The sequence below is a fragment of the Bactrocera latifrons genome, unplaced genomic scaffold (genome assembly GCF_001853355.1).
Source record: "Bactrocera latifrons isolate USDA-ARS-PBARC rearing strain unplaced genomic scaffold, ASM185335v1 scaffold_218, whole genome shotgun sequence".
Taxonomy (NCBI): Eukaryota; Metazoa; Arthropoda; class Insecta; order Diptera; family Tephritidae; genus Bactrocera; species Bactrocera latifrons.
Window position 1 is genome coordinate 114,722 of NW_017535719.1, and position 16,957 is coordinate 131,678.

At 34.2% G+C, this 16,957-nt stretch overlaps 1 protein-coding gene across 1 annotated transcript in view; it reads left to right on the plus strand.

Annotated features, from left to right (window-relative positions):
* Positions 1-16,957, plus strand: part of LOC108968479 — a 197,517-nt gene that overhangs the window by 95,056 nt on the left and 85,504 nt on the right. Inside the window, 1 exon segment of the mRNA XM_018932538.1 lies at positions 1,051-3,001. Within this exon segment, the coding sequence (XP_018788083.1) occupies positions 1,051-3,001 (1,951 nt within the window).

Sequence of the window (16,957 nt, forward strand, 5' to 3'; positions counted from 1 at the left end):
AAATTAATGTGTTTTACTTGTGTCAGATTTACACAGTGTCAAAGTGCATAAAATTTATTGATAACCAGGCCCACCCCACATATAACGGGCGACAAAAGCGTTATTTTCTTTGGTGTGAAATTGGACAAAGAACAGTGGAAGTTTAAATTAAACTCGGTGCCTAAGATAGACCCCATTTATCATTTAGCTTAAAGTATGAAAATGGAGGAAATCGGACCACAACTACGCAACTTGACAATTATAACACAATTTTAAATTTACCGCCTACTTCCTTTTCTTTACAGTATATAATAGAATATAAATTAAGCATCAATGAAGTTATCGAAGTAAACCCTAGCACAAAAAGCGCAATAACTTCTTAAGTCACCAGATATCGATATCGTAGAACTGAGTACCTATGACTAACCTCTTACAGAAAATATCGGTCAAATTGCGAAATGTATAGGAAATAAAAGTTACTGGCGTTCTGGGTGTTACCCCAAGAGGAATCGTCGGAGACCCTATAAAGTATATATATAAATGAGCAGTATGTTGAGCTGAGTCGATTTAGCCATTCCCGTCTGTCTCTCTGTCTGTCTGTATATATACGAACTAGTCCCTCAATTTTTTATATGTCCTTTGAAATTTTGTAAACGTCATTTTCTCTTCAAGAAGCTGCTTATTTGTGGGAACTGCCGATATCGGACCACTATAACATATAGCTGTCATACAAACTGAACGATCGGAATCAAGTTCTTATATGGCAAACTGTCACATTTGACAATGTATCTTCACAAAAGTTGGTATAGGTTATTTCTCAAGATATTAATATACGAAGGAATTGTTCAGATCTGCTTACTATAGCATAAATCTGCTTTACAAACTGAACGATTGGAATCTAGTGCTGGTATGAAAAAATTTCGCATTTGACAAGAGCAAAGCTGCAGATTTGAACCATTTGCGTTGACTTTTCTGCACTAATTCTAAAAATTGTTGGCAATTTATGCATTTATTTCCTTATTTTGATTTAGCCATCTGATATTTATACATTTGTGATATTTTTTTTTGTAGATTGCGTGACATTCGTATAAAATCTAGCGTACTGAATTCAGATGAACACAGGGAAATATCGTTTGAACTAAACTGGGACATAAATCGCGATCCTTCGCAACGAATATTACTTTTTTTGGATTGCAAAACGCCCTCAATTAATGAACGTAATAGTCAAATTTTAATAACGTATCCTGGACGCACTATTACATGCCTTTGTAATACCCAAACCCGGTGGCCGGAATATTATGGACATTTTTATACTTCGTGGGATATCAATGAAGCAATTAATGTAAAATACAGTCTCGGCCTTGGGTCTGGACAAAATAAAAGTAATTGGCTTCATGCTGAGGTTCACACACCTTTCAATGGTTGGAATGTAAACACCTTCGATGCAAGTTTATCTAATTTTTACAGTCTATTATTAGCCAATACATCGATAATGTGGGGTAAAAATGAGCACATTGAACTTGTTTACAAATATGATGTTCTGGAAAATATTGATATTGGTTTTGGCTTAAATAGCTCGCTTTTAGAAGTGCCATCGATAAGTTTAAAAATACTTCATTTGTATAATGGAAGCAAAATAGATACAGATTTAAGTTTGCATTACAGTAGCTTAAATGATACTAAAGCATATTGTTGGAATTCAAAATGGGAGTTAAGAAAAGGCCTTTACTACCAGAACATCAGTGGTACAATTTTTGTAATCAGTCCGCATAAAGAGTTTTCGAAAGGCGGTTTAGTTACAAAATGGAGCCTTCATAACAAAAGAAATTTAATCGGCGCAGCTTCAATAACATATAATTTACGAGAAATCTCTTTAACTATGAATGGTTATGTTAATAAATTTAATGATAATATGATTACTATTAATATAACAACTCCATTAAACGAATACCGCAATATAAAAGGTCGATTCGGTGTAATAGAAAGAAAACGCAACGTTGTTGCAGAAATTCAAACACCATCCACAGCTCTTGGAATTGAGGTTTTACTTGATATTGAATCTCTTGCTAATTTTGATGTTAAGTTTAGTGTAGCAACACCCATTGAAAATGTAAAACATGCTGCCTTGTACGCGAAACTTAAAAGAGATGCTGTAGATATGCGAGGCATATGGAATAATATTACGATTGGTTTCACCGGAGTTTCCTACATGAACGATTTAACAGATTTTGAATATTCTTGCAAGGTATATACTCCTCTTAAAGACTTTGAGGAAAACGGGTTTGTCGTTAAGTTTTTAAAAGCAGATTCATTTGCACTACATTTACATTCAAGACTTTCACGATATGAGTGTGGTATACAAATAAATGGAAAACCTAAATCGGTTATTTTAAAAGAATTAGATACCGAAATGGTTGATCTCGAAACAAGATTTGATGAAAATTTCAAACCTCCGAAAATTGACCAGAAAGACTACAGTAATATTGAAAATTTCGAATACGAAGAATTTTTTTCTTATAACATAGACTTTCTCATCGATTTACTCGTCTGGCCTGCCGTTGAAGGCATCCTGGATATTGAAGAAATATTAGACTATTATTTTATCAATGGGAACATTAAACTTCCACAAGGCATTGTAGATATACAAAATAATCTATATTTTCCAGATTATTTACATATAATTAATGTACTGAATTTGGTAACACCTTTCGATAGTACAAAAAAAATAATATTGATAACGGAACATCAGGTTGACATATATTTTGGGCAATTCCATGAAAAACTGTACTGTAGTATCCACAACGCTGAAAATTTTACGAACGAAGCCGGCATTGAAGTTAATTACAATCAAATCACGGACTTAGTAAAATCGCCTGAATATTATTTAAATATAATTTTGGAAATACCATTGAAAAAAAATCTAAATGTTACTGGAAAATTGCATTTAGAGGAAAATGTATTCAATGGTAATTTGATGACGACTACAGGCAAAACATGTTTTTTGCTTACAGCAGCTGTCGAGGTAAGTGGAGTGTTATGATATAAATTAGTATTCTTATAGATAATGTACAAATATTATTGTTAAAGTCGAGTCAAATCATGTTTCAGTTTCCGAGGCGCGCTTAAAATAATCTATCCTTTAAAAAATAGTCTTTAACAAGTAAAAAAGGCTTTAGTTTGGGTGCAACCGAACATTTTACACTCTTGCAGGAAGCAAAGCCGGGGAAAAACCTTACGATGTAAAACATCGTACGAAGAATCGGAGTCTAAGAAATTTTATATATACAACTTAACTTATACACTGACCCACATATTCGGCATAAGATTTGTTAGGAAAACCAAAATTATTATACATAGCCATTATACAAAATCAGCTGTATGTTTGAAAATCTGGGTATACTGCTATGAGTAAAATACGTTCTGAGATTTTCATTGAGATAACCCAAATATTGACCGATATTGTTGTTTTATTATTCATGATGGGTTAATTCGGTTGTTGTAGCTATAGKGGTTTATGAGATATTCACATTAAACATATGAGGGGGCGGGACCACGACTACTTTTTAAAATTTTTTGTCCACAGGTGCCCCTAGCTACTACGATCCCTTGTGCCAAATTACAGTTTTATATCTTAATTTAATCCTTAGTTATGTCACTTTATAAGTGATTGTGTCCTATCTACGCTCATCAAGATATCTAAATTTTTACTCAAGATACAGCTAGCACGGACAGACCGACAGTCAACCGGATTTCAACTTTTCTCGTCACCCTGAGCATTTATATATACATGTATAACCCTATATCTAACTCGATTAGATTTTTGTGATACATACAACCGTTAGGTGAAAAAGATTATAATACTCTGTAGCAACAATCAATCGTTCCAAAAACACAATAAAACTAATTGCGTTCATCATATTCGTAGAAAATTTGTTTGATCAATTCGAGTACCGCTCAGCGCCAACTGATTTGATGCAACATGAGCAATTTATTCCTCGGCAATCACGATCGAGTAAACGGTATGGCTGACTTCGGTTCAGATCGTTTCATCTCAGTTCATAGCGTTGCCACGATTGCTGGAATGGAACGAATGTGTGACTGCGGGTAAGCAACGAGTACAGTAAATTCTCTGCTGGATTGATTTTAATCATGTGTGGCAAAAAATGTATGAACTTTGAACATGTAAGTTAATAAACACATATTTATTTCAACATAACAACAATCATTGCTGCAATGTTGTTGTTAAAGTTGAATAACATAACCAAACATCCGCTGCAACTCCCAAAATTGATGACATTATTGCTGATAATAATATCAACAACAATAATCAACTTGAATTCTGCTGACCATTCAACATCCGTTAAACTCTGCCGACTCCGCTGCCGTTGACCCACAGCTAGCTTAGGCTATTTTTAAGATTATATGTTTCAGTTTATTTTAAAAACTCAATAAAGAAGAACTTAACTTGTACGCGTAAAAACGTCTGTCATCATATGGTATAAGTACATACATATGCATGTACATTAGGGGTGTCCTTATTTTCAAACATCGGTTTTCTATATATTCCCGGCCAGAAATCGGTTCCTTTATGTATTTAGATAAAATGGTAAAAGTTTGGGGTCAATGCGATAACATTTAGTGGACCCGGAAGCTAGCTGAAAAATTCAATAGGTCAGTATGGGCAAATATCAATGTTCATACATACATTTGCCTTATATTAGACGCAGTTTTTATAGTATATTTAACAAAACATGTATATATACAAAAATAATTATTCCATTTTTGTATTCTTAATCGGTAATAACATTTAAAATAATTGTGATAATTTTTTGTATTTAAAAAAAAAAGGCATGCAACACAAGCTTGGTATTTTGCAAACTTACCGAAATTTGTTTCTATATTTAGAGCGCGGTTTGTAGGCAAACAAATTTCCTGAGAAAAAGTGAACTGTGTAAGTCGTTCAGAAAATAAAATAGTAACTGCTCATAACGGGACATTTCTGCTGTGAAATATTTCCAAAAGCATGCAAGAGGTTCTTGTGCATATTGTGATTTTAATAAGTAAATATAATTGCAAGCGTTCACAAGCAAGAACTAACAATTATTTTAAAGAATAAATAAATTGTTTGAATTTCTGTGGGCGGTTGTGTTTAAAGTGTAAAAAGTGATGTATATAAAATAAACTATTATGTCCAGTTTAGCAGCACGAATGTCAGTTGCCAATTTAAGAAAAGTTAGTTTGATTGGATACACAATGCATCAAATTACAGGTGCAAAACTTCCATCTAATCGGCAGGTTTCAGAAGTTTTGTTTTACAATATGAGATTTGTAGATCTTTCAGCAAAGGAAAGCGCAAAACTTGCTATCAAAGCAGCACAACTATTTTGGGAACAAGCACGAATATCGATAAGAAAACAAGGTAAATGTGTTGAGAAGTTATTGAAACTGTACGGAAGTTGGAAAAAAAATCCTGAAAACAGTTCCAGAAAAGAGATCCAATTCACAAGAAAAAGTCGTTGATATGTTTGTTGGAAGTTTGGATGATTTATTTGACATGGCCACTGCTAATGTGCTTGAAAAAATGAAGTTAGTAGAAGATAAGAAATTTCTTGAAATGCAACGTCAAAAAGGACGGCCAGGTTACATGATGGGTGTTGATAAGGTTTTGTACGATCGTGAAGTGCGTGCACAAGAAAGACAGGAGAAAGCAGCATTACGAAAAAGGCGGTATGAAGAACAAAATTCTGAAAGTTCTAATATAATCGAGGAAAGCATTGAAAATGATATAGTACTTGTGGAAGCTGGAAATGAAAATGTAGTAATTCCGTTGGAAAAAAATTGTTTGCAAACTGTGTGTAAAAAGCGAAGAGGCACTAAAAGTATCATAACACCACAATTGTTAGCAGCATTAGACAATGCCAAAGTGTCAGATGGTATGGCCGTACATACATATTTTAGTAGCCGCTGCTGAAGCATTGGGTCATTGTGTGGAAGAACTTGTTAGTAATCGATCAACAAGTCATCGTATGCGTCAACAAAATCGGTCTGCAGAATTCAAAGATATTTCTACTGAATTTAAAGAAAAGCTGAGTTCCCTATAGTTAACAATGTACTTTTATTAATGTTAATTTATTCAAACACTTAACAAGGCCAATGCAAATGGAGCACTAGTTGTTCATTTTGTTGGGAAGTTCATGACAGATATAAAAGGTCGTAGTAAAGTGGAAAGAATTGCTGTTTTAATTAGCTACGATAGAACATCGAAATTTCTTGGAGCACCAAAGATACAGTCGTCGACTGGTGCAAATATTTCTGAAACTGTTTATCAGAGATTAGTCGATTGGAACATTGTTGAACTTGTTAAAGGCATATCTTATGATACAACTGCTGTCAATACTGGTGTTAAAAATGGAGCCGCAGTCCTTTTGGAAAAAAAACTGCAACGCAATCTCACGCACTTACCATGCCGTCATCATATGTACGAAATTATTTTGCGCAACGTTTTTGAATCAAAGATGATGTTAAACTCAGCTCCAGAAATACTCTTGTTTGAACGATTTGTGAAGGCCTAGCCAAACCTTAAGAAAACCTTGTTTAAAACTAGTGTTGATGATAAATATGTGGCATCAAAAATAAGCAAAGTGGAACGGGACGCTCTTGTAAGCTTCTTGCAGGACCAATTAAAAAAATCGCGTAGCCACGATGACTACAAAGAAATGCTACAACTTGCTTTAACTTTCCTTGGTGCAGATTGCTTTAATTTATGTGTTCCAGGTGCAACCAGAAACGCATGGCAAAAGCAATCTATTGTCTCAAAATATATTTATTACGTGATCAGTTTAAACTTACAACCAGGGAATTGAGTAGCATCCGCGATATTTGTATTTTCATTGTTAAAATGTACATCAAAAGTTGGTTCGGAAGTACAAATGCGAATTCAGCACCTAATCAAGATCTTTTCTTTATTAAAGACGCTCTAAATTATACAGATACAAATTCAACAATTTCAGAAGCTATTATTAAAAATATGTCTAACCACTTATGGTACATCGCCGAAGAAGAATTTTTTGACTTATCAGTTACCCACGYAGAAAAACGTAAAATGATAAAACAATTAAAAAGCAAGGAACCAGTTGTTGATTTAAAAAATAGCCGAAGCCACTCAAAATTGACAGATTTTCGAACTTACGAACTTAGCGATTTTGTTTCAGAAAAGACAAATTTTTTCAAAAATTTTGGGTTATCTTCAGTCTTTTTGGGCATGGATCATCCATCCCAATGGGAAAATAATTCAGATTTCGAAATTAATTGGACCTTTTGCCGCAACTTAAAGTTGTTAATAATCACTCTGAAAGAGGAATCGTATCGCAAAAAATACAAATCATACAAAAAAATTGATTTAATGTAAAATATAAATTTAAATATGTAATATGTATGAAAAAAATAAAAATGTAGAATATTTGCCCATACYGACTATTAAATTTTTCAGGTGGCTTCCGGGCCTACGAAATGTTATCGTATTGACCCCAAATTTTAACTGTTTACTTTAAATACATAAAGGAACCAAATTCTGGCCTTGAAACTGTAATATAAACGTTTTGAAATTTCCCTTACAAGTAAGGACACCCCTAATGTACATATATGTATGTATATTTGCCACCATCACGAGTGAACGAATAAATCAGTGTAAAGGGGATGGTATACGAGTACAACCCGAACACTGTCGAACATTTCCATCATCGAATATGAGTGTGAAACATTTACGGATATTTTCTGCTAAAGCGAACGTTCATAAGGAAATCATGTAAAATCTGATCACTACTGATTTAAATTTGTTCTCTATTGCTATGTKCAACATAAGTATGCTTAAGAAAATAACCCATATTATTTATTTAAGATATTTGGCTTTTCCTTCAATTAGCATAATGTATCCTAGATAGCAGAATCTGTATGGACTTAATGTCGACGAATAAAGTGGCGCGCCGCTTTAATGACTTGGCTTTTCGATATTTTTATACTCTTGCAACCAGTTGCTACAGAGTATTATAGTTTTGATCACCTAACGGTTGTAAGTATCACCTACAACTAATCGAAATAAATATATGTATATAAAAATGATCAGGATGACGTAAAAAGTTGAAATCTGTTCGCTCGTCCTTGCAATAACAACTTTGTAAGCACCAGCAAGGATCACCTGCGTGCAACGAATTTTGTCCTCTAATAAGTATAATACCGCTTGTATAAATATATCGCCTAAACAACTAAAGTTACAATAACCAAAATTATTCAGCTCAAATATTACAACAACTTTTATCGCAGTGTGAAAATAAAAAGCGGACGATAACTCCGGTTACTCCCCAAATAATGATTACTATAAGAACTATCGATTTCTAATAAATTAAGTACCTATCATATTTCTCATATTTCTATGTCACTGCAACCACGCCGTGCACAAATTTAAACCAAAACTGTTCAAGCCCCTAGGTACCAAATATGTGGACTCCACTATCTATAGTTCACTTTTGATCAAAACTATCGGACAATGTATGAGACATATAATAAAAATTCAGAGAGAATCCTTTAGTGGTAATAGTATTTCTATGTATCAAAAGTGTGTTGAGTTCATTAGTTTGAGTTCCCTAGATGTATGTTAAGGTAGTAGTCTGATGACTTATGCCTATTTTCATGACTTCTTTGGAGGGTGGTGTTTTATATAAAAAAAAATTTATTTGAAAAAATTTAATACTTTATTACTATTATTATTGTGACTCGAAGTTGGAACCTACAAAAAAAAAAAAAAACACGCACGTGGGTGGCCTGGGTGATTTTAGCTCTTGATGTTATCTGAAATTAAATATTCTTGATTATTCTTAATCTATAGACATTAGGGTGGGTCGATTCCGGACTTTTTTCGATTCGGGATTTCTAAAGTTGTTGGCCCCCAATCACGTGATCGTTTTATACGCTCTACACTGAAATCTAGGCAACAAGTGCCAAAGTTAAGTACACAATCTGATTTTATCAATAAATTTGACACAGATTCAGACCAAAACAAGCCTGACATATGGTTGGGTTGGGCTTGGGAGGAACCCGAAGAGCAGCCACCTCCACGCGGTGGGTTCTGGGTGACCAATACARKTTAGCTGAGAGCTGCAACAATTTTCACCTTGCGCTGTGGCGGGCCGCATATACCATTTCGGTAGCAAATGACGTGACAAATAACTTTTTTTTTTATACATTTTGCCATGAGATGCGTATTTCAGGCGCTAGGTAGACACGATTTTAGTCGAATTTGCGAAATTTCAAGGCCGGAGTTGGGGTTGAAGATGCAATCCGATCTCAAAACAAAAAGTTGCATTGGAATCAGGAAGTACTGAGGCAACTTTTCCGCACTATTAAAAATCCCGCATCGAAAAAAGTCCGGAATCGATCCAACTCTATTATGCACAACATTGCAGAATTCATGATCCAATGTAATCATGCCATTACCATCCTTTGCCATACGATCTTCTCCAATTTTAAGAAGAGCAGTAGCATCTTGTCCAGATTGTACATCATTGTGTAGTTGCACTCTCATATTTGTAGACAGACGAAACGTTTTTACGTGCACACATAACGTTGACGCTTTTAAACACGCATTTATTTCATCTGCAGGGGTGCCTTTAGTGATAACCGCCAAAGTCTGTCTTAAATTCTGGTCGTTAATACCGACGATAACTATAAGTGTGTAAAACAGTCAACACCATGGAGCGGATATTAAATCTTAATGCGCAGTTATAGCAATATGGGGACTGCTAATACTCTCCGAATAACTTTATTTTACTTTGTGAAAATATTAGTGACCTCTGCACGCGATTTACGTTGTCAATTTGATTTACCTCGCCTGTATGAATTATGAGTTTGGGGAATCCCTTGCTTACATTTATGTATTTTGAATTTTGTCAATATATTTCATGAAATCGTTCAGTTGATTTTTATAAGTGTTGCTGATAACACGCATAAAAGAGTGAAAATGAGTTCAAAACGTGAATTTAAAAGTGTTCCTGCAGTTCAATTAAAAAAGAAACGAAATGTTATTTCTATTAAAAGGAAAATGGAAGTCATTCACCGCCATGATAACGGCGAAAAGGCTTTTAATATAGCTAGTGTTATGGGTTTGCCTTCAACAACCGTAAGAACGATCATAAAAAGTAAACAAAAGATTATCACAAGTGCATCCATTGCTACAGATCGTTGTTCGGAATCCACTACTAAAATAAGACCTGTTTTGATGGAAAAGATGGAGAATTCACTGACTCTTTGGATAAGTGATTTGGGGGAAAAAATATTCCGGTAACTACTTTAGCTATTAAAAGGAAGGAATTAGTTTATTCAATGATGTAAAGTTAATAACTACAGATTGTGAAGATTTTTGTTTCAACGCGAGCGATGGGTGGCTGCAAAACTTTAAAAAAAATCCCAAGTTTATAATACAAAATTCCATGGATAATCTGCCAGCGCAGACAACGAAGCAGCTAAAAATTTTGTGAAAAAGCTAAAGCAAATCATTGATGAAGGAGGATACTCACCTCAGCAAATTTTTTTTGTGGACGAGACGGGACTTTTTTGAAAACAAATGCCAAAAAGGACATTTATATCAAAAGAGGAAAGAGCGGCCGCCGCAAAAGTTTCCAAAGACAGACTTACACTTCTTCTTGGAGGAAATGCTGTAAGTGATATGAAGTTTAAGCCCTTGTTGATATATAAGTCTGAGACGCCAAGAGCTATGAAAAATATTAAAAAAGAAAATCTCCCTGTTGTTTGGAAATAGAATAAAAAAGCTTGGACGACTGCTAAACTTTTTTATGATTGGTTTAAGTTGCATTTTTGCCCAACAGTTATCAAATATTGCGAAGTAAATGGATTCGCGTGCAAGGCATTGCTGTTAATTGATAATGCCCCTAGCCACATTATCCCGCTTGATGATATGAATGACAATATTAAAGTAATCTTCTTACCGCCGAATACAACGGCGCTTATCCAACCCATGGATCAAGGCGTTATCGCGGCATTTAAAAAATACTACTTACGAAGGACATTTAACAACTTGATTGATGCAATTGATAAAGAATCTCACTGCGCATCTGCTGATGTAGTTCGCAATTTTTAGGTCAAATATAATGTCATGCAAGAAGTGGAAAATATTAACCAAAAATGGGAGGAAGTACCCGCGACAACGATGAGCCATGCACGGAAAAACATATGGCCGGAATATACTACATCTCGATGTGGATCAAAAGAAAATTCCAACGATTTAAATATAGAACTAATTAACTTAGCGCACACTGTTGGCTTCACAGATATTGATGAATGCGACCTTATTGATATCTTGGAAGCAGGTGATGAACCATTAACTAACGCAGAAGCATTGGCATTGACAGATACTCCTAATAAAGATGATAATCTATTAGAAAATTCGGTGATCGAAAATGAGCGGGAACATTCACAGTTCCCATTCTCAAAGCTATCAGAGGCTTTTAACCACATAGAGAAAGCGATCAATATTTTTGAAAAATTCGACAAAGATGAAGAGCGAGTTATCTCAACACGAAACTCAATTAACAATAGCTTGCAACATTACAAAGATTTGGTTACACAAAGAAACTATTTTTGTCACAGAAGCGGATTGATTAATTTTTCTAGCCCATTTTATCATCCGATACTCCTTCGTCAAGCCAATACCAAACCTCGCAGCGCAATATTCCAGACGAGGATATCCAAATTATCATGTCTGAAATTTCATCAGAGGACTTTACCTCATCAACCCAAGGACAGACATTTAGCCAGCGAACTCTTCCATACGATGATAGCAAAATGCTTGTGTTTGAAATTTCATCAGCGGACACTACTTCATCAAGCTAAAGAAGTCTTCCCAACGATGATCTGCAAAAGCTTTTGTCTAAAGTATTGATACCAAATGAAAACTTCGAGAAGTGAGATATTCTAAAATTTAAGTACTTTTATTTTATTTATTGCTCAAGTTTGGAGTGAATTCATATTTTAACTTATTATTTTTTATATACAAACGAGTATGTAATATGTACATTTATCATAGGTATTTCAAAAAGGATCTGAATTTCATCTGTCGAATTTTTTTACACTTGAAATACACTTGTGTAAAGTGAATATAATGTATCTCTTAATTGCTATAGTTTTTAACTCTTTTTATATACTTATGGACTTTATATACATATAATACATTTCTTAGTATGTAATTGAATTAAATGTGCATTTATGTACTTTCATAAACTCATTTCATAATCATATGGAAAACTACAAATTTGATTAATGCCGTTTCGATTTACGTCGCAATCTTTCGGAACTGACCAAACCGTAAATCGAGATATTACTGTATTTATTGAAATGTAATAAAGACTATTACAACTTGTACGTTGAATTGTAAACTAACTTAATTAAAAGCATTGAGTGCATGATTCTTCCATAGTTACAGTAGCGACGACTTCTTTCCTGTATCTTGAATACATTGAACCTTTGGAGAAAATAACAAAAATAGAAAAACGTAGCATTGCACCAAAAGCTTCAACACTTTTGCTACTAATATTGAATATCGAATTTCTCGCCAGATAAGGGAATTCTATCATTTTGTATCTGAATCAATACTTGCATACTAAGGATCAAGATCTAGGCAAAGACACCAAATTATAAGATGATACTCTAAATGAATTTATGGTAATGCAGGAAATTGCAGAATCATTAAGTTATGTTTCACCTATAGGGTAAGATATAGGATTATTTATATATAATATAAACGCTCATAATGAAGAAACGAACTGAAATCCGGGTTTGAGTCTCAATGAAACGAAATTTACCTCTTTCATGCCAAAAAAGAAGAGAACAAATTCATTCGTCATTAAACGAAAACCTACAAAAAGTCATTACTAAGCTCTAAATAAAGATTCAAACTGGAAATTTGGTACATGGGATCGCAGTAGCATAAGGCACCTGTGAGCTAAAAATGGGTGTAAGTAATATTGCTCTCGCAGAAATGTATTATACAGATATGTTAAACCATTAAAGCTATTATAACCACATAGCTTATGATAAAAATTATCAAAATCGGATCAAATCTATTAATTTGTTGCCCAGAGTTCCTAATGCGAACTTTTTATCGAAAATATTGCCCAACCTGGGGGATATATCCTTGTCTGATAATAATGTGAATCGGATCAATAATTCACCTAGACCACATAAGTTTAATATAAAACTTTGGGAACTTCCGGCTGACTTTATACCGGAAATATCGACCAAAATGTAAGTTATCTTAATTTTTTTTTTAGTATATATTTATTCACAATCTATCAAATGACAATCAGAAAATTTTTTAAATACATTAATAGTGACGGGATTGATTGTTCTTCATTGAGAATTTATATAAAGTGAGTGAGTGAATTGTGCAGTGTACATTGCAAGCTTGTTATAGAGATTTCCTTTTCGTGTGTTAAATCAATTATATAAAAATATATCTGAACGTGGTAAAGTGAAGGGCAAGGCAAAGTCGCGTTCAAATCGTGCTGGCCTTTAATTTCCTGTCGGTCGTATACACCGTTTGTTGCGCAAAGGCAATTATGCTGAACGTGTTGGTGCTGGTGCTCCCGTATATTAAGCTGCTGTTATGGAATATTTGGCAGCTGAAGTTATTGAATTGGCTGGTAATTGTAAGTACATTTATCCACAAGATAGATAAAATCGGTTGAATTTTTCCCCGAGCCGCCATATGAGTAATTTTGAAAGCATCAGTTTGGCTTTATACCATATTAATGGTGATGGTTTGAGAGGTACCTTAATTAAACTGAGAGATCATCAGTTTCTGTTAATAAGATAGAAGTGACAAATAGACGAAGTTCTCGAAGTGCACAATTATACTAACTACTCTAAAATGCAACCCTACAAACTTGACATACCCAGCTGAAACACGAAACACAAAAATCACAATAAAGGTACATTTGTAATACGAATTATTTAGGAACCTGGTGTTAATAAAACCTACAATTAGAAGCTTGCGTAGGATTGGATTATCAAGACAATGTCCGAAATATCGGTGTGTGAGCAAATATTTAAAAAATAATTTGTGTTAAAAATGTCTAACAATTGCTAATCAAGGAAAACATTGAGGTTAAAAAGTTAACCACTAATCCAACCGAAAAGAATTGTAGTACATATGTGTTAGTGAATATAATTGAAGTGAAAGTTATTTATGTAGAACAAAGTGTGTGAAGCATTGAAATTGGATGCTTTTGGTGGGACTGTAAATTAAATATATAGTACGTCATCAAATGTTGTTGTATGCAGAAAATATCTGATAATCCAATAATTCCGCAAAGTGACGGTTAAACACGAAGTTCAAAAATGTAGAAAACCGAACAAAAAATCGATCTTTAGCAGAAGTGTTGATGAAGATCAAAGAAAAAAAGACGGTTGAAAAGCGAGAGGCAAATAGAGAACGAATGAGCAAAACAGCTGAAATCTTATATACAAAAATTAATCGTAAAATGTAAAATGTTCCTAAGTGCATAACTCAACAACGCCTGGACCAATTTGGCCATTTTTTTTTTAATGTTCGTTGAGGTTCAAAGATGGTTTTTCGGCAAGAAAAATTCGAATAACAGCCTTTTTTCTTCCCATATAAATAAATGAATGTTTGTTTGTAATTCCGAAAAGTATCTTTTTTGCTACATACATATTTTTTTTTTTAATTTTTTGCTTTGTTTTTCAATTATTTGAATCGTTCAAATTTGTCGTTTGCTTTCTTTATTCCGGCTATTCAAAATTATTGAAAGTTATTCAGTGAAAACGTTATATGTGAATTTGTTACGATGCCACGAAGAGGTCGCCATAATATCGTTCGGTATTCTTTTCGGTATTCTTTTTGGCGTCAACATACATTGTCAGCTTAAGGCACATGATCGAGTACTCCCAGGATGCTATGACACGTGCAGAATTATGGATCGCGGTCAATCAGCAAGCGATGTCACGATGTCACAACCGACTTTTCAAACAACAGTTGCGATCTTTGATGGACTTTATCTTGAAGCAACGTGTATGTGGTGCTGTTAGATGCTACTAGATGTATTCTGTTGAGTGACAAAAGAGAGGCAGAGGGTTGGATGGTAGTTACACCAGATCAAATTGATGAAATCATTTCTGCGGAAATTCCTGATGCAGAGAAAGATCCAGTATTATACGAAGTGATGAAAACCAATATGGTTCATGGACCTTGCTAACACCACAATTCCACTTCGGTTTGTATGTCTGACATTAAATGCACGAAACTCTATCCAGGTGCTTTTCTTTCGGAAACACAAACTAGAAATGATGGATATCTACCGGCGTCGCTCACCAGATGACAATGGCAGAATATTCAACATTCAATTTAGAAGAGTGAATCTCTAAGTTGATAACTCATGGATCATACTATATTCACCAATATTGTCTAATTCACATTCAAAACTCATATCAATGTTGAGTTTTGCATCAGAGAACGTATGATATAGAGAAGGTTCAATTGCGGACAGGCGTGTGAACTGTCAGGAGCTAACAAAATCCGATTAGTGGATTTCACCACTTTTGGTTCGGAAGGAGAAATTTTAACAGAGATGAGTGAACAGAGCTGAGAATTGAATGAAAATTATGCTCAGAAATATACGTTGCTATTACAGATTGCTGTTTTGCTTATATTTTTATTCAATTTATGCAATTCCAACAGCACAAATATGTTTGCCGGGCTACAAGACGAATCCGATAGCAATAACATTATGGATCAAAACATAGAAGAGAATACACCAAAACCACCACCAATTATTATACCAAAGCGGTATGATTAAGTAYTTCGAAACTATTATTAATAAATCCGAACTTAGTTATAAAGCTTCGCGAGACGGTCAAATTCGAGTAATGGTAAAATCTATAGAGTTATACAGATCTCTGGTAAAAGATATGAAAAAAAAAGAAATTAACTAACATACGTACCAGCTTAAACAAAAGCGTGCGTATAGAATTGTTCCAAAAAACTTACATTTCTCTACTCGTTGATGACATAAAAAAAGAAATAGAAGTGTTGGGTTTTAAGGTTAGGAACGTTAGCAATATACAAAGTAGATTTACGAATATGCCTTTATGCATGCATTTTGTCGACTTAGAATCAAGCAATGACAATAAAAATATCTTTAATTTAAAATACCTTGGAAACGCTATTGTTAAGGTTGACCCTCCAAAAAAGGTAAATGATGTTGTACAATGCCATCGCTGTCAAGAGTTTGGGCATACCAAATCATATTGTACAAAATCGTACAGGTGTGTGAAGTGTGGTCTGGACCATCCAACAGCTGAATGCGTTAAAAGTAAAGATACGCCTGCCAAATGCATTAATTGTTTACAAAGCCACCCAGCAAATTACAARGGATGCAAGGTGTACCAAAACCTTGTCAAAACATCTAATATGACTGATAAAAGAAACAATTTCCCATCATATTCCCACGCCCCTCATAATTTCCCCCAACTGAATAATTATAAACAAACAGAAAATGTGTATGCCATATCCTATGCCCAATGTGTTCAAAGTAATTTAAATTCAGAAAACAACGTTCTTGAAAAAATTGAAAYCTTACTTTCTAAACAGCTTGAGCTTACTCAAAGTTTGTTTAAAATGATGTCCATTCTTTTGGAAAAACTATGCAAGTAGGTCTCCGAATAGCTATTTGGAACGCCAATGGTCTGACTAATCATACCGAGAAAGTAAAATATTCCTAAATACAAACAACATAGACATTTTCTTAGTGTCTGAAACCCATTTCACAACTAAATCGTACTTCAAAATCATCGGTTATGATCTTATATGCGCAAACCATCCACACATCAGAGCCCATGGGGGTTCCGTCGTTTTAATCAAATCCAGAATCAAATATGAATGTCTGGAAGAAGT